The sequence below is a fragment of the Triturus cristatus genome, chromosome 2_2, assembly GCF_964204655.1.
Source record: "Triturus cristatus chromosome 2_2, aTriCri1.1, whole genome shotgun sequence".
NCBI classification, from domain to species: Eukaryota; Metazoa; Chordata; class Amphibia; order Caudata; family Salamandridae; genus Triturus; species Triturus cristatus.
Window position 1 is genome coordinate 177892740 of NC_140582.1, and position 22198 is coordinate 177914937.

At 44.7% G+C, this 22198-nt stretch overlaps 1 protein-coding gene across 1 annotated transcript in view; it reads left to right on the forward strand.

Moving 5' to 3' along the window:
- Window positions 1-22198, forward strand: part of LOC146861993 (melanopsin-like) — a 1224863-nt gene that overhangs the window by 866573 nt on the left and 336092 nt on the right. The window contains exon 6 of the mRNA XM_085641148.1: window positions 6275-6430. Coding sequence (XP_085497274.1) covers window positions 6275-6430 — 156 coding nt within the window. The remainder of the gene's footprint in view (window positions 1-6274; window positions 6431-22198) is intronic.

A 22198-nucleotide genomic window follows, 5' to 3' on the forward strand; every position in this document is an offset into this window, starting at 1 on the left:
TTTCTTGTATGGCCTTTCCATGACAGTTGTGTATTTGAGATGATTCGTAAAAAAATTCTACAAAAATGCTGTGGTTTTAATTTAAGAGGGGAAGCAGGTGTTTTGGCCGATTTAAATAGAATGTTGAGTGTGGTTACCTGGCTTAAAGAAGAAGCAGTACAGTTTTTCAGGTAGCAAACGGCCTTATTCAGAATCTAGCAGATAGGCTATTAAGGTTGGATGGGACTGGTGGAATTTCATTCCTCAGAGAATCCACAGAGTTCCACCAAGAGCGCACAGACATTTGAGTTGATTTTGCTCTTGCTTGAGTAGAAAATATACTCATGAAGCAGCCCTCTGACCACAACCATACCCCTTGAGCGCCCACATTAGAAAATCTTGCTGAATGTCCACTATCGTCTGGAAATATCTGTAGGGGACACCAAATCTCGCTCATGCTCACCTGCTCGCATTCTTGGGCCTGACGTTGATCCCTTTGTCATCGCATTGCTAAAACGGGACAAAAAATTCCGCCACACGGCAATTAGTGAAATGTATTTGAACAATTCACCACTCTTATAGTAGGTTCTTGTAGTGCGCGCTCTAGTCTTCGCACGCTACGTGGCTACGTAGCGCGTGAGGTCAGAGCATGGAAAGAGTAATGCGCATGCACGAATCGCGGGAACGCGATAGAGCGGAGCCGCGGTAGCAAGTAGGTCGTGCTTGGCCCGGTGCTCGCATTGTGCGAAGATAAATAAAGAGTATTGGAGCAACCTTACCCCCAGGAGTCCTGTGCTTATTTGAGGAGGCAGTGCAACATTACAGTGGCGACGAGACTGGGACATATCTACAACCAGGGACAAAAGAGAAGTCCAGACCCACCGCCCGTGGGCACAGGCCAGAGCAGCAGTAGCCAACACGGGGGAAGACAGGAGTAAGACCACTCCCAGGAAGAAACACACACAGAGAGCGTGGCAGAGGCAGCAAAGAAGGTAAACCGACCACCTGTAGAGAGACCAAGAGGGGGTACAAAGCAGAAGGAGGCAGGCATAGGACCCTACCACTGAGAACCTGGCGGAAACGGCAGCACGCGGCGACGGGGGAACGGAAGAGGCGTGACAGGAGCAGGCGCAGCCAGAGAGTGGGGACACACCAGGCAGCCCAAGAGGCCCGGGGCGGCGCCAGAAAGACGCGGGGAGATGAGCACCCAAGGATCTTTGCTGACGGCGCTAATACCATTTCTGCCAAGACCAGGAGAACCCCAAATGAAGTGGGAGGATTGGCGGGAATATTTCAAGAACTACATTGCAGCGCTCGAAGATGAATATGGAGACGCATTCCCCAGCGCGAGGAAGAAAAGGATACTCCTGCATAATTTAGGCCCGGAGGGCATAAGAGTGTACCAGAACCTGGTACCGCAACCCCGGCCAGCCGCTGACGATGACGTATTTAAACACGCCATGGAGGATCTCGACGCCCACTACCGCCCAGCGGTGAGTGTTTCGATTGATAGGTCCAATTTCCAACAGAGGAAACAAGAGGCGGGAGAAACCATTGACGAGTACGTAGCGGCATTGAGGAAACTGGCAGTGACATGCAAGTACGGAGCATTGCACGATGAGTTCATCAAGGACCAAATCGTCATGCATACTACCAACAAGAGTGTACAAGACAAGTTGTGGGCGAACAGTGAGGCGGCACTAAAATAAGTGATCGCGATGGTGAAAAAAGTGGAATTGACAAAAAGGTGTGCGGAAGCGGCAAAAAGGGAGGCGCTCCCGAAGACCATGGTGAACAAAGTGGATGACGCCGAATCGCAGGGAAGGAGCAAACCCTCGCCCCAGGAGAGTAAAGGACCTACGAAATGGAAATGGAAACAAGGACAAACATGGAAGCAGAACAGGGACAACAACGGAGCTTGCTACAGATGTGGCAGCCTAGCACATACAGCCCAGGACAAACGATGCCCAGCGTTCCGTGCGAAGTGTATGTTCTGCGGCATAATGGGCCACTATGAGAAAGTCTGTCGACGGAAGACGAAGAGACCCATGGTGAAGTACGTTGAGCAAGAGCAACGGGAGGAGGAAGAAGAGCAAGAGGAAGACGTGGAAGTACTTTGTGTCGATGACCAAGTACTGGGGATAGACGGGAAGAGAACCCGCAAACCACAATGCGACATGATGATAGGAGGGGTGAGAATCCAGATAGTAATAGACTCGGGACCCCCGTACACCATCATCCAGAGAGCAGTGTGGAAGGAACAATTCGAACCCAAGTTGGGAACAAGACTAGAACCGCCAGACATACGTCCAGTATCATATACAGGCAAACCGATACCCATGGTGGGGTACAGGAAGTTGACCTTAGAATTCAGAGGTAGACAAGCCGAATGCAAATTGTACATAGCGGAGAAAGGCCCCTCCGTACTGGGATGGATGGACCAAGGCGATCTAGGGATCAAGCTAGACCCAGGAGGCGACACACAAGTGCTTATGACAGCGCCAGGGAGCTGGCCGGTATTGGAAGAAATGAAGAGCAAATTGCCGAAAGTGTTCGGAGGGAAGGTGGGGAAGCTGGAGAAATTCACACACAAGATAGTACTCAAAGAAAATTCCAGACCAGTATCCCACTAAGTCCGAAGTATACCCCTAGCGGTGAAAGAGGCAGTGCAAACGGAGCTACACAGACTGGAAAAAGCGGGAATAATAGAGCCGATAGACAGCGCAGAATGGCTCGCCCCCTTGGTAGTGGCGATGAAGCCAAACGGCAAAGTCCGTTTATGTGTGGACCTTCGAGAACTGAACAAATGTCTCATACTGGAAAAGTTCCCATTACCACGCATTGAAGAAATGCTGGCCAAGACCAAAGGGGTAAAGTGGTTCTCCGCCATTGACCTGACGTCTGCCTATCACCAGATAGACCTACATCCGACAAGCCGGAAATTGACATCTTTTATCACACCCTTCGGGTGCTACCAATTCCGCAGAATGCGGTTTGGTCTCGCCTCAGCAGCAGCGGTGTTCCAGAAATTGATGCATCGCTTATTCCAGGACATCGAGGGCGTCCAGTACTTTCAAGATGATATACTGGTGATGGGAACAGATAGGAAAAACCACGATGAGAGGCTAGAAAAGGTACTCAGAGTACTAGAGAACAACGGTCTGACTGCGGAATGGGAGAAGTGCCGGCTGGGGATGACATCAGTCACGTATCTAGGTCATGAGATAGGAGGACAAGGCATCACCCCGAAAAGAGCAAATGTAGAGGCGATATGCAAGGCGATGGCCCCCAACAACAAAGAAGAAGTGAGGTCCTTCTTAGGGATGGCAGAGTATTACAGCAAGTTCGTGCCACACTTTGCCACCAAAACACATCACCTAAGGCAACTAACGAGGGACAAAATGGCATGCAAATGGACTGAAGAAACACAGAAGGAATTTGAAGCCCTGAAGAAAGTCATCAGCCAAGCGGTGCCCTTGCAAGGATATGATCCACTCGGCCGGTCAATACTGACGGCAGACGCCTGCGAGAAAGGACTAGGGTCAGTTCTCATGCAGGAAAGGAGAGATGGAACGGTGGAAAGACTCAGCTTTGCGTCCAGAACACTATCGCCCACCGAACAGAAATACAGTGTGATTGAGAAGGAGATGTTAGCAGTGGTGTGGGCTATAGGAAAATATCGCCAATTCTTATGGGGCACAAGATTCCTACTTAAGACAGATCACAAGCCCTTAGTCAAGGTACTCACCTCAAGCGGGCATGCCGGCGCCACACCACGCATAGCGAAAATGACGCTCAAACTACTAGAGTACAAATACGATGTGGAGTACATTCCAGGGACAAGGAACAAGGTAGCAGATTACCTTAGCAGGGCGGCAGCCATGGAAGAAGCCCCGAACACGGTTACAGAGGAAGAAGAGATGGTGGCAATAATGGAAGTCCCAGAAAGGGTAATAAGCAAGCAAGACTGGATACAGGTGTATGGAGAAGATGAGGAAATTCGCGAAGTCAAAGAGTACATAATACACTGATGGCCGGAAAAGAAACATCTAGGAGAGGCACTCCGGTAATATTATGAAGTCAGAGAAGAATTATCAGTGGGGAACGATGGTACGTTCTTGTACAGGAGAGACAAAGTGATTCCCCCGGCAGCGGTAGTTCCTAGATTAATTGCAATACTACACGAGTAAAAGGCGAGAGCAAAGCACATGTACTGGTGGCCAGGTATGGACGCTCAGGTGGAAAGGCAAGTGAGAGATTGTGGCCAGTGCCAAAGAGCGGACAAAACACTGGTTCCCTTACGACCAGCGCTGGGGAAGTTCACACTACCGAGTGGGCCGTGGGAAGATGTGACAGTGGACATCCTGGGGCCAGTGCTGGACACCCAAGGTACGCCCCAATACCTATGTGTCCTGGTCGACAAGTATTCCAAATGGCCGGAAATACACATACAGGAGGAAATGGAGGCACAGACAGTGATAAAATTTCTCACCCCGGTGTTCCTAAGAGAAGGCATTCCTATAACAATCTTGAGCGACAATGGACCTTAATTCAGATCCGAAAAATGGAACAAGTATGCGGAACGTAATGGAATCAAATTGCTACACACCGCAGTGTACCACCCGTCGAGCAATGGACAGGTAGAACATTTCAACAGGGTACTCATGGGATCCATCCAAGCAGCCATCATGATTGGAAAAGATTGGGAGAAAGAGATACAGAACACGATGAGGGCTTACCGCATCACCCCCACAGGCACGGGGTATAGCCCATTCCACATCCTGAGGGGGAGACACCCCTTCACCAAGGACAATGTAATGTGGAGAGAGAAGACGATCACCAGCAAATGGTCTCCTGCGGTAGTACAACACAACCTGGAGAAGGCCCAGAGAGTGTACATGGAGTACTACAACCAGAGAAGGAAAGTAAAAGAAGCCACGCTAGAGAGAGGGGAGTTGGTGAGAGTCAAATTAGCTGTACGAAGAAAGAAGGGAGACAGCAAGTACAGTCCACCTCTACAGGTGAAGGAGGTGTATGAGAGAGCCGCCTTACTCAGCGATGGGAACGTGTGGTCCCAAGACTGCATGGCGAAATGCAACAGGATCCTAAAATGGCCAGAGGAAGAGAACGAGAAAATACAACAAGAAACATATCCAAGAGAAAATGAAGGGAGTAAACCCACTGAAGGAAGAGATATAAAGGAGGGAGAGAACCGGGAGGAACAGGAAGTTCCTGGGATGACGGAGTTGGAGGAGTTACCGACAGAGGAGGGCTGCAGCCCGGGGAGAGTGGAACGGAGTGACCCCCGAGGTATGGTGGGGAGCCCAGCTGGAAGCGACGACCCTGGAAATTCCTGTACCCCGGTAAGGCGCACCCGAGCAGGCAGAGCGATCGTGAGGCCTAGCCACTTCAGAGACTTTGAGCTAGAAGGAGGGTGTATACCCTAGAGACTGTAAGGACTGCATGTTCGTTGGGCTATGGAAAAGAAGGGAGATATGTAGTGTGCGCTCTAGTCCTCGCACGCTACGTGGCTACGTAGCGCGCGAGGGCAGAGCGCGGAAAGAGTAATGCGCATGCGCGAATCGCGGGAACGCGATAGAGCGGAGCCGCGGTAGCGAGTAGGTCGTGCTTGGCCCGGCGCTCGCATTGTGTGAAGATAAATAAAGAGTATTGGAGCATCCCTACCCCCAGGAGTCCTGTGCTTATTTGAGGAGGCAGTGCAACATTACAGTTCTCTGATCTCCTTTGGGACCGTGAGGTTGGAAACATCTACTCACAACAATGGAAAAGTCTGGAGTCTACAGCAAAAAAACTGGGCATTAGAAAGGCTGACAATAAAAATTAAATACTTTACAGCCCCATCCTATAAAATATTTCTGCATGGAAAGTTTACATTTTGGGCCATATCATTGTTGTGGAGCTATTGTTTGTATACTTATTGAAAAGGTGTGTCATTGGTATGCTGGTATGCTTGAGGGGACTGAGAAAAGGCATGTAAAACAAAGCATACTGGCAGTAATATTATGTCTGTTTTATTTACGGAGGAAGGGTTACTATTGTCCTAACCCATTGGAATTGATGATTGTAAACTGTGCACAGCTCTGTGCATGTTGGACATGCTTTGTTACATCTATGTACATTGCTTGTAACTCTCCATTTTTTCCTTCAAACCAGTACATTCCATCCTCTTGGGTAATGATGAGATTTGTAATTTCAAAAATTCTTGTGTCATCTTCTGAACACACTAAGCATTTATAAGTATTGTGCTTATTTTTTCTCATTTGTTATCAATTAGGAATGTTCAGAAGATGGGAGGATATGGACGCAAATCCTTCATCAGCTCAACTATAAAGAGCGAGTGGAAATTGGCCAAAATCGCCTTTGTGGTCATCATTGTGTATGTGCTGTCATGGTCCCCTTATGCATGTGTCACTCTGATTGCATGGGCCGGGTAAGTGCAAATTAGATAGCCTAGTCTTTCGGCATCCATAATTGGTCAGCAGCAGGTTTTGGTGTCTACTCTAAATATTTAGTTAACATTGTAAATTGCTTACTCTTTGTTGCCAAAAGGAATGTGCAATGAAAAGACTAATCGATGTTGTGAGGACAATGAGCTCCAGTCCGCCAATAGAGTATGAGATAGGGGCCATGAGCTATGACCCTAATTTTTTACGCCTTCAGAAAACACTGTTTAGTCATGAAGAAAAGTCACATTTTGGAGAGTGCTGTGGAGAAGAGAACATGTCTCGCTAGGGACCAGGGAAGGTCTATTTTTTTTAAAATAGATTTTCATATTGTTCATTTTCTATGGCTTCCTTTTAAGAAATATTCCATTGTTCCATTTAGCTTCAAATTTAAGTGTAGTGTGCCGATCCCGCTAGTTATCCATCAGTTCCTTCGAGAATTGATCTTCTTACCCGACAGAATATCAATATGTTCTGTACAGGTATTTAGTATTTGACTCCTCAATCAACTTATAGGCCAATCAGGCATGAAGGTAAATCTAAACTTGAGTCTAAACAGCAAGCTCTATAGACAATAGCATTACTAATTTGCACTGAGAGGTCACCCACCACTAGAAGAAAAATAATTTGGGGAGGTGTGACAAACTCCAGACTTACTGTTGCTTACTCCTGAATTTAGCAGATCTAGTCACACCCACTCATAGACGAAAGATTTATGATTTGGCCTTTGATTGAATGTGTATGTTACTGTAAGTACACACATTGATTATTAATGAAGAGAAACATCACCCCCTGCCTCAAAAGAAAATGCAACAAAATAGTAGCTGTTGCCCCATAAAGGGAATGGTGTTGCTTTTGAAATTAAAACATTCACTACTAGGAAATGTGAATGCAGGTTTGAAGGTTGACTGCCACTCCCAGGTTCCCATCCCTGTATTCCCAGCCATTTGCGAAAGGTGCAAAATGGTCTGCTGAGATTTGACTTATATCATGTGTGACAACTTCAGGCACCCAAAAAAGTGATGGGAGAAATGCTTGCAAATAGGCGTAACTACTGGTAATCACTATGGCTAGCATGCCAACTAATTGTTTTTCACCCAGTATACCACTATAGACATAGGCCTGTCTAATACAAATTTATAATCACCCTGCTTCTTGTGGGAACAGTCCATCATAAACTTTCAGGTAAGGCCCCCCACCATAAGAGAACAGAAGCAACCTCAGACTGATTTCAGCTTTATTGGGCTTCATCAGAGAGGTATAGCTTGGGCCCTATCACACAGCAAGTAATGGTCTCACGTCTGGGCACACCCTTGACCACTTAGCACATTATTTCAAACACAGAACTATATGATGTGAGAAATGCTTGCACATAGTCTTAACCACTAGCAAATCCTGTGTTTACCTTTCCTACTCATTGTTCTTTTGCCCAAAGTGACTCTAAACAGAAGCCCATCTTAAGCAAATTAATTCAGATCTGATTCTCAAGGGAATAGTTCATTCTGAACTGCCAAGCCACCTTCCAGAAAGGAGCATAAGTAACCCTAGACCTTTTCTGGCCCTGTGAGACCTAATCAATGAGGTATCATTTGAATCCTGTGGCACAGCACACAATGGATGCTATCTAATGGCTTTAGGGGTGTTCTCCATTTCAGACTATGAGGGGGGAATGGTAAATATCACAGGAAAATATATCCAAAACTCCCATTCATTTAGGTGCTCACACAACTAGAAAAATATAAAGATATATTTATTTTCAAAAACTGTATTTCTTTGGGCAATTTCTAAGCCTATGGTGATATTACTCACACAATTGTTTTCTTCATAAAATATTATTATAGAGAAAATATAGATCTTTCACATAGTATTCCTCACCCATAACAGACAGAATCAACAAGATTTGGGTATGTTAGCTATTAACAGTCACCTTCGTCAAGACTATAATCATTAAATGATATAGGGAAATTAAATTCATAATGATACACCATAGTCTCTATAATCCGCATCAGCTGAAATGTTTCCCTCAATTAATTCCCTATCATAGGTTGTTGTTTAGCTGTTGATAATAATACTGATCCTATGCTAGGAGGAACGTATTCTTTGGAATGAATAGCTGTATGACTACAGAATTCTTAACCTCCACTACCTGTGAACAGTCAGCTTAAAATATACTGGAGCAAATGTATTGCCATTCTGAAGTTGCAACTTCATTTAGCATGGTGCAAATGACGTGCCATGTAACATTATTTCCATCAACGTGGCAAGTGTCATCATTGCCACACACAGCACTGCAAATCTGATGCTGCACCTTTTTTTCTCACTTGCAGACCTTAGCATTTTTTGGTGCAGCACAAACGTTAGTAAATCTAGCCCAGAATATTCTATATTTGATCCTGCAATCAACCGGAATCCAATATTAGCAAGATCGCCTGTAAATAAAGGCAAGCAAATTTGGCTGTATGATTTTGCACACTTTGCTGCCTGCAAATGAGCTTTTGGGAATACCTGTTCAGACAACTTTGTAGTAATCCACATATGTCATTCACAGAGTACGTATGATGTCTGTTTATAGTTGGTTTGAAGGAGTGGGAGAACTATCTGGAGGGGTAAAATGTTAAATAGTTACTTTGATATATCGGCACAAAAACTCACAGGGTATGGGGCATATATGACTGCACCTATCCCCTAATTGGGTTAAGGTAATTTGTTTGGATGCCAAAGACCTGAGACGCAATACCCCTATGTCCCCTACGGAAAACTCCACAAAAACAATCATAAGCAAACAGTGATCAGGCACTCCACTCAGTAATACATATGTAATAAAGGACACGTTTTTCAGAAACAAATCAGCAGGTCGTTGTATAGCTTCTTTATTCAAAATTCTTCTTTAAAAAAGACACGAAGTAGCCAACACGTTTCATCCATACAGACTTCTTCAGGGCAAATATATTCTTGTTGTGTCCGTTTCAGAACTTTTTATTGGGATTTTTCGAACACAAAGAGATGTAGAGATTGCGGTGTATCAATCGCTTCCAATAACTTCCTCAGTTTGAATAAGTTTAATGTCGAGCCCCGAGCACTATAGTGGTGAATTCAGTGTCATAATACATCAGTGATGAAGGTATGGTATTTAGACCTATCGTAACTTGTAAAATGAAACCATTTCGGTTCTTAGCTGCAAATGTCCTAGCCGTATTTTGCGTTATACGTCCAGGACGTTTTGCATTTGCTGGCAGCACATGCCCAGCCAATGCTTGACAATAATAAGGTGGGAGAACTGCTCCTAGAGCAGAACAACGGCTTAGGCCTGGTGACAGTATAGTTTGTGTATGGGGCATGTAATCCTTATCAGCTCAGGAAGGACAGTTGTAGTGGGAGTGCTTCTTTACCTTGAAAGAAACAGAGGTGAAGCCTGCCCATTCCTAGTTTAGTTTAAGGGATACCTGAGGAAGGAGAAGCTTTTGACCCTCAGGCCCAATCTAGCTGTGGAGGGGAAGCTACCCCCAGAACCAGATTCTGCTCATTTCCCTGACCATATATCTGGGTGAATACAAGGGCTCTGGACAAGCAAGTGTTCCTCCATTTCAGATTTTAGGAGCAAGGAACACTGTGAAATTGTTTGCAATAGGACACACAGGAATTGCTGGTAAAGTGGGTAAGATCGCCTCTAGGAACCTATACCCCCCTGGTTAGGGAAGGGCCAGGAGTCACCCCCACCCCATGACCTGCAAAAACTCTAAATGTGGCACCCCAAGGAGCCCTCCTCAGAAAACTGGAGCTGCAACAGATCAGAAGTTGACTGGACCCTGATTGTTGCAGCTTGAGAGGAGCTTTGAATGACTGGACCAGTTCCCTCTTGTATCAAGGACAACAAAGTTGACTCCAAGGGCCATTTGGCTGATCTCCTGTGTGGCTACAGGAACACAACAAACAGCAAGACATTTTTTCTGAAATGACCAGATGAATAGTACCGACTGGTCCTTGACTGGACTCTGCTGGTGACCCCTGCTGGGAGCCATGAAGTGACCCGGAGGAGCTGCTCTAGAAACCTTAAAAAGTTGAATTTAGAACATTTTTGTACTTCTGAGAGCTCCAAAGTGTCAGATGGCCTTGCAGCAAAGGAGTCAGATTGTAATTCAATTTTGTCAGATACAGCTTCAGGCTAGCCCCATTTAATCATTAAAAAGGACAAAGTCTAAAGGTAAAATCTTGGATGAGGATGAACCTGATTGTTGTATCCGACCATCATCCATCATGTCGGTCTAAAATCAAGCCTAGGTCCTGGAGTACTGTTTCCATAGACTATCATTGATGCTTAGTGCTTTTGGTGCTATTTTTACACAAAACTAGGATTTTTATTGTTTGCTTTTTTCACTTTATTACTGTTTTTTAATGGATAAAAGCTTTACATATTGTGCAAAGTTAAGTCTGTCTGCTCTGTACCATAGCTACAAGGGGGTTGAGCTCAGACTAATTTAGTGACTTTTGGGTTCTTCCTGACAAGTTGGTATTAACATTCCTTGAGGTGGTCGACTTCCCACCCCTAATAATTATCCACTTTCTTATGAACATAACCATTGAGGTGCAAATAAAATTCGAAGTCATTTCTAGATACAATCACTGCCTCGGAAAGGTATTGCCTAAAGGAGTTGAATTAAAATGGGCACAAATACAAAGTGACAGGTTGAGGCCAGGAGAACAATGCCGCCGCCTCAGCATCGGATTAACTTGGAGGTGGGATTGATCATCGGGAAGAAGATCATGAAGCAAAGACTTCAGGAACATGGGCAGTAATTTAATTAAGTAGTTAGGATGAGGGACTTTCATGTCTGTCTTTTTAAGGTCAATTGTGAGGTGTAACTACAGCACGTTGGCATCTTGAGATAAAAATGCGCAATGAAGGCTATTTTAAAGGAGGAAGTTATTTAACATATCACATTTTAGAACTTCTGAAAGCAATCAAGTTGGTACGCTTGAAGTAAAGTCTAAAGGGCATAGTCTATGATCAACTTTACCTGAGTGCCACTGTGTACATGCTGGAATCGATGCATAGGTCATCTCTTGATTGTGCTGGTATTAATATAGAGTGAACCATGCTGTGACGCAACAGAGCACTGTACATTGTGTGAGGGATCAGATGATAATCTAAAGGATTGAGTTCATCAAGTGAAATTTGCACAAGTACATTTGACACATATTTAGGCACACACAAAATGAGCGATTAGCCCAGAATCATGCAATGTTGAGTCTTAGGCCAAGTCCAGTATATGAACCTCCAAGTCCAGTATATGAACCTCCATCTCCAGGTTTCTAAGGTGACAGCTCGTGCTACTAGACCACATCTCCTTCCTCGTCTTATTTGATTACAGAAAACTACTTTTGTAACTACACCATTCTGCATTCATAGCTCAGGTTGCAACTTCATCAAAATGAATAGTGTCCAAAAGGATGCAAGTGATAGTGTATCCCAGCAAGAGTCCAATGCCTCACGGACGATTTTAGTATCAGAGACTTCCAAATGCAGTCTTCTCGTTCATATACATTTCTCAAGAAGTTACTATACCACAAACCTTCCAAGAAGGTTTCAAATGGGCCACAGACGCAAAGACAAATGTAACTGTAACCTGTGTAGGAAAGAAGGGCCAAGGCCCATGAACCATCCCACTAGTAGCAGCATGTGACCATTGAATAGTCCACTGTTTACTGCTGTTGAACAGAAAACTAAAGGGACCATCTGGCCTTCCTGCAAGATCAAAAAGATCTAAACCTTTTGACTAAACATCCAGCCCTGCAAACTAGAAGTGTACTGTGCAGAACTGGGTTGAAGACTGCAAAAATATTACCCAGAATGAGCATGGATGGGTACCGGTGTAAGAAAGTCATTCAGGGGAAAAAAAAAGCAATCTCATTGTAAGCAATCCTCAATAAATCTTTTCAAATATCAAGTGGTGTGATCGGTTAGCTAATATGTGAGCTGGCAGCCAATGCCTAGAAACACATTGAGCATTCTAATAAATACCTATATGCAAAGCACCAACACTTCTAAATGAAATTCTTAATTATTAAAGAGAGCTGCTCCGTTGCCATATTATGGTAATATTTAACAGGAGAAAAAAAAGCTTACAGACATTTCTCCTCACCTCGTTTGTAGGTTTATATGAATTACGAGTTAGGAAACCATGCTTATTTCTAGTTTGTGCTGCCATACTGTTTGTGACAGTAGCGCAGTGATAATTAAATCACTTCGTACACAAATGTGATTCCAAGCATTAGATTCTCTTCCCCTTTTGTAAATGGTATGTTTCCAATCCCCTGTGAAATGCTGGCATTGTTCCAGCTGACTAACGGGCCGGTTTCTTCCACCACATTGTTGAAGGATCACAGCCCCAGAGATTCCCGTCTGCATGGCTGTGCTGATAGGTGCCTCCATGAATCGCAGCAGGGCAGATTCTGAGCAGGCGCTATGCTGAAAAAGCAGGCACAGGTAAGTTTTCGGTATTGAGAAAATTAACTTTGTGTTTTTTGACCTAGGAAAACAAATGTCCACACACACAGGGGGCTATCTTCCTACGCTTAGAGGACAATCTACATTTTCCTTCCCATGGTCTTCCATTTTTTTTTTTGTAAACAGATGTTATTAATTTATAATACATCCAGCAGTATTATCATTAGACAGAATCATTGCCCATACATCGAGTGACTTCACATCTTTTACATGTAGTATTATATATTCTTGGGAGCAACTTCACTGTTGATGTCTCCACCTCCCACACCGTACCTGCGACCATCCACTTGGATAGCAATTCTAGGTTATTCATGATCTATATCCCTACCTGGAGGATCAATTCCATAAGTATCTCTGCTAGGCCTCACTCTGGTCTATCTCAGTAGTTAACGGATTAACAAAGCACTCCCTACCCTCCCTCCTCCCCTCCAACTTCACCCACCCTCCTCCCACCGTCAGTCATGTCGCTCCATCCGTCATCTCTCAGTGTTAAGAGTGAGTCACACTTGTTGGACAACTGGTATCACAGTGCCGGGGAGCAAAAAGGGGGGAGCCACCACGTAGTGCCCGCTGCCCTTCGACCGAGCCACCCGCTCCAGAAGGGAAATGCTGCAGTTCGTATGCGTAAGTCTCCTCACGCAGGGGATCAGTCATTGTCGTCTGTCGGGTTCTTGAGTAAGTCTACCATCCCCACCCATGCCCTAGCTGCGGTCAACATTTTGTCATTATTGGCTCTCTGGGCCATTTGCATTCTAAAAATCCCCTCACAGTCAGCCCACTTTATGAACTCTCGCAGCCATCATGTAGCGTTAGGTGCCGTGACCGCCTTCCAATGGCTGGCAATTTCTCTCTTAGCAAGGAATAGCCCCAAGTCTATGAATTTACTGGTAACTTTGTTACGGGCAGTATGGGGAAACCAGTGTATTAGACAAAATCCCGGGGTCTGATCAATGTCTCTATCCGTTATTTCACCTAGTTTAGTCGTTACCTCCACCCAAAACTCATTCAACAATAGACACTCGCAGAACATGTGTAAAAATGTAGCATTCTCTAGTTTAGAACACGGGCAGGCAGTTCGGGACACAAAAAATGTGTTGATTTTGGGTGGGGTGAGATACGCCCTGTGGAAGACATAAAACTGTATTAGCTGAAATCTCGCGTTTCTAGAGCATTTCCACGCCCGTTCCATCAGCGCCTCCCACGACTTCTCCTCTATAGGGATCCCAAGGTCCACATCCCACTGAATGCGTAACCTCTCCAAAGGGGACCTGAGCTCCTGAGTAATTCGCCTATATAGGCAGGTTACCGCTTTGATCGTCCCTGCCGCATATACTACATATTGACAGGGGAGAGAGATCAGTGGTTCTGCCATCCCCTTCTTCCAGTGCTTACGGATGGCTGCCGTAAATGTAGCATGTAAGAGAGAAGAAGAAGAGAATTCATGACTGGTCAGTTCATACCTTTCTAAAAGGTCCTCATAGAGGTCCCCAATAGTGGAGACCCCCACTTCTTCCCAATCTCGCAATCGCTGCCAATCCCCCCCATGTGGTAGTGCCTTGCAGACCTTCAGCGGGATCTCAGGGGCATACGGGGGTCCCACCTTGGCTCTTCTGTTGGCCAGATTCCAGCATTGCCGCACCACCCACAGCTCCCTCGGGATCTCTCATTCGTTCAAAGGGAGCCGGAGGAGTGTCCGAGAAAGCTGGCGCAGGTCCGGGCCCATCCCCCCTTGGTCTTCTCCCCGCCATAATACCCTGGCCATCCACTTTGTGAACCATTGAAATTGGGCTGCGTTGTAATAGGCCTCAAAATCAGGGACGGCGAGTCCCGCCTCCCGCCTGGGTCGCAGCATGGTAGTGAGCACCACTCTGGGTTTCACAGAACTCCATAAAAATCCTGTAGTCATGGTGTGGAGTTGGGTGAAGTATTTTCGCGGTATCCATAGAGGAAGTGAGCCAAAGTAGGACAGTAGGCATCGCAAGGTTACCATCTTTAGCAACATCACCCTCCTCGCTACTGAAAGTGGAAGGGTCCCAGAGAATTCAAAATTGCTCCTGGTGGTTCGTAACGTCCTTCCGATATTACCTTCTAGCAGGTCAGAGGGTTTGTGATAGATCCGGGCTCCTAGATAAGTCAGGCAGCTGCTTTCCCACCTCACGTCTAGCACATTTGGTGGTACGCCTCTGCCACCCTGAACAGGTTCCCATGGTCCTCCATGAAAATCAGAGGCACTTTGTCTTTCTTCAGTAAGGAAGGAAAATTATAATTGTGACCTGGGAGCTAGCTCCTTGGCAAACAAGCAGCCACAACAGGAGCCTCCATCAGTGTACATTTCTTGCCTGGCAACCTGAGGCTTCCCCTACCTAACTCTAAATAAACCCCAAGTTACTTAAAGAGGCTTGTTTTTTAAAGCAAAAAGTGGCTCTCTGTAAGTGAGCAGATTGCAGAAGAGCATTAGACCGTAGACTACAGACTGAGGAGAAGGCGAAACAAAAGGAATAAAAATGTAAGGATGTTTTTACATTCTGGCGATGTAAGATACTGGGTTATTTGTAGAGGGTGGTGAAAACCCTACTCAAGCAACAACTACAATCCTTGTCAGAGTGAACCACAAGCGTCACTAATTTGACTTGTGCTTAACACTCTTGAAACTTAGCATGAACGCATTCATGCTTAACTTAGAGGTCCTGTGTAAAGTATTATGCAGCTTACATAACAGGAAAAATCCAAAACGAATTTAGAAAAATAGGATACATTTAAGTAATAAAAATGACACCAAAAAAAATTAAATCCAATCAGTTCACCTGGCGGTAGGAATTTACATTTTTGTGTGAAAAAAGCACCTAATAGGTCAAAGCACCAATCACGGGTATCTAACTGGGCAAGACCGGGGCTAAGTCAAAAGTTAAGCCAACCAGGATGGAGCGCGGGTTGGATAGAAGGGGTAGATAGAGACTGTTCTCTGATTACCTTCAGACAAACAATTGTGAAGAAAAGTCCACTAGAAATTAGAGTTCAGTGGGCAAGGCAGCAGACTGTGTCCAAAGAGGATGTGTGAGCCCAGGGTCCAGTGAGTACAGGAAGGAAAATCTGCTCCAACAAGTGGCATCAGTCCTTTTGTTGTTCTGGGCATCAGGGTAGGGGAGATGTTGACACCTTCCACTACACACCCAGCTCCTGGGAAGAAAAGTGGCTGGGGAGAGGTTCACTCCCCTCCTACACTCCATCATTTGTTATTGGCGCTTGACATGCAAAACTCTTAAGGAGTTCCTGTGGGTCTTGAGGTCTTCCAAGTAGGTGACCTCCACCTTTCTCTTCTTTAGCTCATAGGGCCCAGACTACCAGTCCTGTAGGGCCCTGGGCTCCACTGGCCCTAACTTTCAGGCCAGGCTAAAACTCAACCAAAGTGGCCTTCATGCCATGCCAGAGTTTCATAACCTCCTGGCTGGCTTCCGGTCTCTCAGTAGCCTTCTTCCAGAAGTGCTTCATCAGAGTCCTTAGATCTAGCATGAGGCTATCTATAGCTGGCAGGTAGGTAGTAGTCTTCTGTTGGTTCTTCTGGTACTTTTTGGTGGAAAGTCCTCAGTTTTAGGCTTAAGCAGGAGAAGCACCGCTAACACCACAGCCAAGGGGCCAACCCTGTGGGTACCACTTGGGGGATTAGGACTGGGTTCAAAGCTTATGGAGCTTGTTATGTCCTTGTAGCTCACACAGGAGGCCAGCCAACCTGCCCTTGAAGTCACTGTTGTAAGGAGATGATCCAATACTCCTTCAAGCAGCAAGGGACTCCTCAAGGGAGCAAGGCAACCCCTAGGCAGCAGGTTAATGTTCTGGTAGCAGCAGGGCAGTCATCCGGGGAACAAGACAGGTCTAGAAGTGCACTGAAGAGACGTTCTGAGAGTCCAATATGTATACCTGGTGCTGGTTTTTGAAGTGGGGAAATTTCCTATGCTACTCCCACATCTAGTTGTGAAATGTTCTTCCCTGCCCCTACCAAGGATACACGAATTCTGAGGTGAGAAAAGAATTGTGTGATTCAGAAGCAGCAGACACTTGAATGCTTAGGACAAGAAAATGGCAGCTGTCTAGAAGTGGCATCTTCATAATTATGGCTTAAAATCTGACTTTACCATTAAAGAGGAGGATTTTAAATTACAATTCATTTGAGTGCAAACGTGACATCCCTACCTGCTCCCTATCAAATGTTAACACTTATTAAATGAAGTAAGGTAACCAAATGTTATCCAGGGGGAGATAGAGTAATTTCAGTACTGAAAACTGAAGTTAGGAGTTTTTCACAACCAGGACATGCAAAATCTAAGAACACATGTTTTACTATTTAAATTTGATGCACCCTGCGCTATAGACCTTAAGGGCCTACCTTAGGAGTGACATACATTTATTAACAAGCATTGGCATAGCCAATAGGTCTCACCTTTGGGACCTTATAAGTGTTTAGCCATGCAACAGTTGATGTTTTTGCACCAAGGATATTGTGCTGCATAACTAAATACTTATAAGGTCCCAAAAGCGAGACCTATTGGCTACGCCAATGCTTGTTTAAAGGAGGCTTCGAAACGGGTCTCTATCGGGCTCTGTTTTGCGCCCTAGCACAGGCGGTCTGTTTTTTCCCAGGCTGCAGTGACAGCAGGCACATCGATGTGCGCGTGCTCACACTGCTCACAAGTCTCACTAGTGGAAAGGTTACGGCATGACGTCATACCAGGTGAGCCTTGTAGGGTAAGGGAAATCCTTTAAAGAGACTCATTTTCTCTCTGGATTTCCTTCTCTTTTTGAAACTCAGGAGCAGCAACATTATCGTGGTGTCATCCAGGCTTTAAGTGGAAACGTTTTCAATATCATATACAACAAGCCATAGTTGCTGCTTATTTATCTTATGCAACTAACAACCATTGACAAAGCCAATAGTCCTAACTTGTTGTAGGTATGATGTTACTTGTTGTATCATATATCTGGATGCAATGACAGAAACAGCAAAATACAAGTCGGGCAGTACACTACGCTAAGCACAGATTTATAGCTTACAAGTTTTTAAGCCACGCCCTTAATTACATCGGCCACGTCCCTTTGAGAGACCCCCAGTTTTTTCACCCGACTTAAAGCCCTTATGAATGTGATATATCTCAAGCAGCTTTAACTCTCGAATCCGACTTTCACAGGTCCTAAAGGGGAATAACTCGTCATCTCCTCGTTGCTAGTTGTCTCCTGCTGCGAGCATGTGGACAAGTGGTTATAGCTAAACTGCACCTTTAAGGGGGAAAAGTAGGTTAAAGGTTTAATCTACAAAAGACGAGCTAAAATGTTAATTCCCATTGGAGTTAGTTTAAACAGTTGCATCATTCTTACTGTTGCATGTGCTTTACTTATACATTGTGACTGTCAAGCGTTGTAATCTTGCTGAAGTGCCACTACTTCTGAGTGCCTCAACTATTCCAGAGGGACCCTCCAAGGTGTGTGTGGTGTTAAATATTGCAGACTGTTTGAAGAGGAGGAAAATCACGCGACGGTGAGAACAGAATAGGGTCACATTTAAATCTGCAGGTGGATAAACGACGCAAAGCACCCTGGCTTAAAAAATGAGCAAGGTATGTTGGGCGAGTTTATGTATCCGATTAGGTCTGGCAAAAAAACACATGGTCTATATTGCGCAAAGTGTACAAGTGCCCATTTTAGGCACGATATTTGTGTGCGTTATGAGCTCGTCTGTCAGACTAAAGCCGGTGGTAAATGTGTGCGCAGGTTGTGCTCAGTTATTCACATTGGTAGAGTGAAACGGGTACAGATTTCATTGGTCACAGTTTTCACCCTGCTGCCACCAGGGTCTGACACTGCAACAACGGTGCCCTTTTGTGTAAAGAGGAGGCCGCATTTAGCATTTTAAACTCCTCTTGCAACTGTGAGAACACTTACTTACCACAGCAGCGGGAAGTGAACTATTCTTAGGCACTACACGTTGGATAGAAGGTGAGCTACTCCTAGAGCCAAGTGTGACTATGTGAGAGCTCAAAATAAAAAATAACAAGTGTGACTATGTGAGCGCTCCAAATAAAAAATAACAAGATCTCTTCAAGGGGCTTTGCATTTGAAGAGCGAGAATTTTTTTAAAAAGATGGCAAAAGTGAAAGCAGGGGAGCGCACGCCGGCAAACTAGCGAGTGGTGAGCGCGCAGCAGCGCCAAATGTGAAAGTAATCACGCTCCAGGTGGCGCCTCGGGCACTGAAAGCTGGCAGCTGTGCACGTTCACGCTCGCGTGAATGCAAGCTTTAAGCCAGCAAAAGCCGGTGGGTAGCACTTTGAAAACCCGCTTACTAAATGTCTCACAGAGCAGCAAATGCGCTGGCTCAGGCAAGACCTAAAAAGGGAGGTTTCTGTCTGGTAAAAGGTTTATATTTCCAGGTCAAATTAGCAGTTTATAACTGAACTGAAGGCTGCAATGGCTAGCCTAGAAGAAGTTTTAAAAGTGGGTTACTTTAGTGGGTGGCACAAGAGTGCTGTAGGCCCTCATGATTGCCATGCCACTGGATTCAAGCTATGTTGGTTGATGAGAGGTGATACCCCTAAAATGGTAGTGGAATGCTTGTTTCCTGTCCAGGGAGGACCAGGCCTGGCAGTTCGGGCTGGACTTTTCACAGGGGGAGCATAGTTAAGACTTATTTGCATATGGCTAAGTCTAAACTGGGTTGGCATGGTGAGAAAAGCAAGGATGGACTTAGGCCTAGACCTTTGACTGGGGGTGAGAGTTTGACATTGTTCAGCATTCCGTCCATCAATTGTTATTTTTGCATTTGTCACTCTAAGTGAGACGGGAATGCCCAGACGTGGGTTCAGTGCTTGCCATGCCACTGGGTTCATGTTATCATGGCTGATGAGGGGTGATACCCAGAAACAGGTCCTACGATGCTTTTTTCCAGTCCAGGGAGGACCTGACCTGGCAGTTCGGGCTGGATTGTTAACCGGGGAAGCAGGGTCAAGACTGGTTTGCAAATGGCCAGGTTCAAACTGGGGTGGCAAGGCGAGGCGAGCAAAACAAAAGATTTATGCCCAGATCTCTGACTAGGGGGGAGTGTTTGACATTGTTCAGGAGTTCGTCAATCAATTGTACTTTTTGCAGACCCACTAGTAGCATTTAATTTACAGATCCTGGGTACATGTTTTACTAGGACCTATAAAATTAAATTAAATGTACCATATAGTTGAAGTCTAATTTTACCATGTTTTAGGAAGAGAGTACAAGCCCTTTAGCACTGGTTAGGAGTGGTAAGTTCACAGAATCCTAATGCAACCAAAAACATCCAGAAAGAGGAGGGCTCAAGGCAATACAAAAGGTTTGGGGAAAGACCACACCAAGGACGTCAGGTCAGATGCAACAAATTCCTTTTCTGATGAACACTATCCCAAGAGTGGGGATTGAGTCAGCTTCCATCGGCCATTTCTTGTTTGAAAAGCTTTTTGCATTTCAGATCAGACCATACAATTTTGTAAATGTTTACATAGATTGGCAAACTACGACATCAGTCAGTAGGTTCTTAGCTGCTCTTCACAGCTATGCCCAGAAAGAGACAGTTTCACAACTCAGGCAGGCATTGTTCCACTATGATCCATGCTAGAAGACTTTGACTGACAATGGCTTCTACATAAATGGAAGAGAATCCATTTTAATGCAGTGATGCATGCATCCAGAAACAATTGCTTGAGATTTTATTTTATAACGTGAATCCCACTTTTGTTCAGGTTTAGTATAACTTCTAAGGATTTGATACACTTGATTAAAAGAACACATCCCTTTTCTTGAATCACCTTTGAATTTAATGGAACACTGTTAATGATAGTATTTATATAACAGACTGTTACATCCTAAAAAAACTGCTATATTACAGTTGACAATAGTTGTTGATAGTGCCTCTTCAATAATAGATTAGAAACAAATGCATGAAACAGTAAACATTGAAACATATTCACCACAGAATGCAATATCCACCTCAATGATAGCTCATGAGCCACTCATATATTATACTTACCTTACACTTTGGTCTCTCTTAAGCATTTTGCTTACTTTCAGGGATCTCATGTATATTTCCCATAAGCTGTATGCAAACTTGCCTCACTGTACTGACTTTTGAGTTTTCTTTGCTCCTGTGCCTCTTTGATGATTTTAGGCTACTTATGCACTCTCCTTGCTTGAACTTTTAAGTTCTTACTAAACTATACCTATCTGTTTTGCCTTCAGCTCTTCAAGGTCTTATATACCTACCTTCTTGCTTGTGTATTGCCCACATATGTAGGCCTTCATATGTACCTGATATGCACTAGAATTATTTGTGCATCCTTTTACCTTACACCCAGTCTCATCCAATTTGTTGCATACGTGACCCAACTGTCATGCTTCTTCATGCCTTGACCCTTCTGTTGGACCGCATTTGCCTTTTAGTAGCTCCACTGACATGCTCCATTATTGTTTTCGGGGAGAAAAATGAGTCTTTTCATCATTCTGCATCATCTACTTGATTCACTGTGGGGGTGCACTGATGGCACATCGTGGCCCTTAGGGTCACAGGTATAGGAAAGGTGCACTGTTGAAGTTCTGTCTGGTTGTCCAGGTGTGACTGGTGATCCAGCACGACATCTAATCAGGGATCAATACTCGATAACATCATACATAAGTGGCCCATACACATTCACCCAAATCCCTGATAAACTGGGGGTTAAGTTTTAATGACGTTAACATTAGTTTCCTTCACAGGTTCATGTCTAATCTTTCTAAATACATAACTAAACCTGTATTTCAACTCTCTTTTCTGTGGTCGATGGACCATTTGATTGAGAAGTTGATGGTAATAATAGCACTATCTATCTGACTATCTAGTTAGCTAAATAATCACAGACTCTCTGTAAGATTAATAAAGTTTTATCTCAATTAAAATGTGGAAAATGTATGCTCATCGCATACAGGTTACAAATGCAAACAACGAATCTGACAAGAGGGGGAGAAACCAATCAGCAAGTGCAATCAGTGTCATACTCCTCATCAATTAATGATATACATAAGAGGGAGTGGACAGATGAAGAGACATAAGTTTCAGAGACAAAAATACATTTTGCAAATAAGTATGCAAAGTACAAGTCAGAAGTATAATACTAACCCAAAGGTCAGTGAAATACCAGGCCCCTGGTCAAGGAGGTAGTGGGGGTCCCCTGAAATAGAGTCAGGGAACAAAGAGTTCAGGGACAG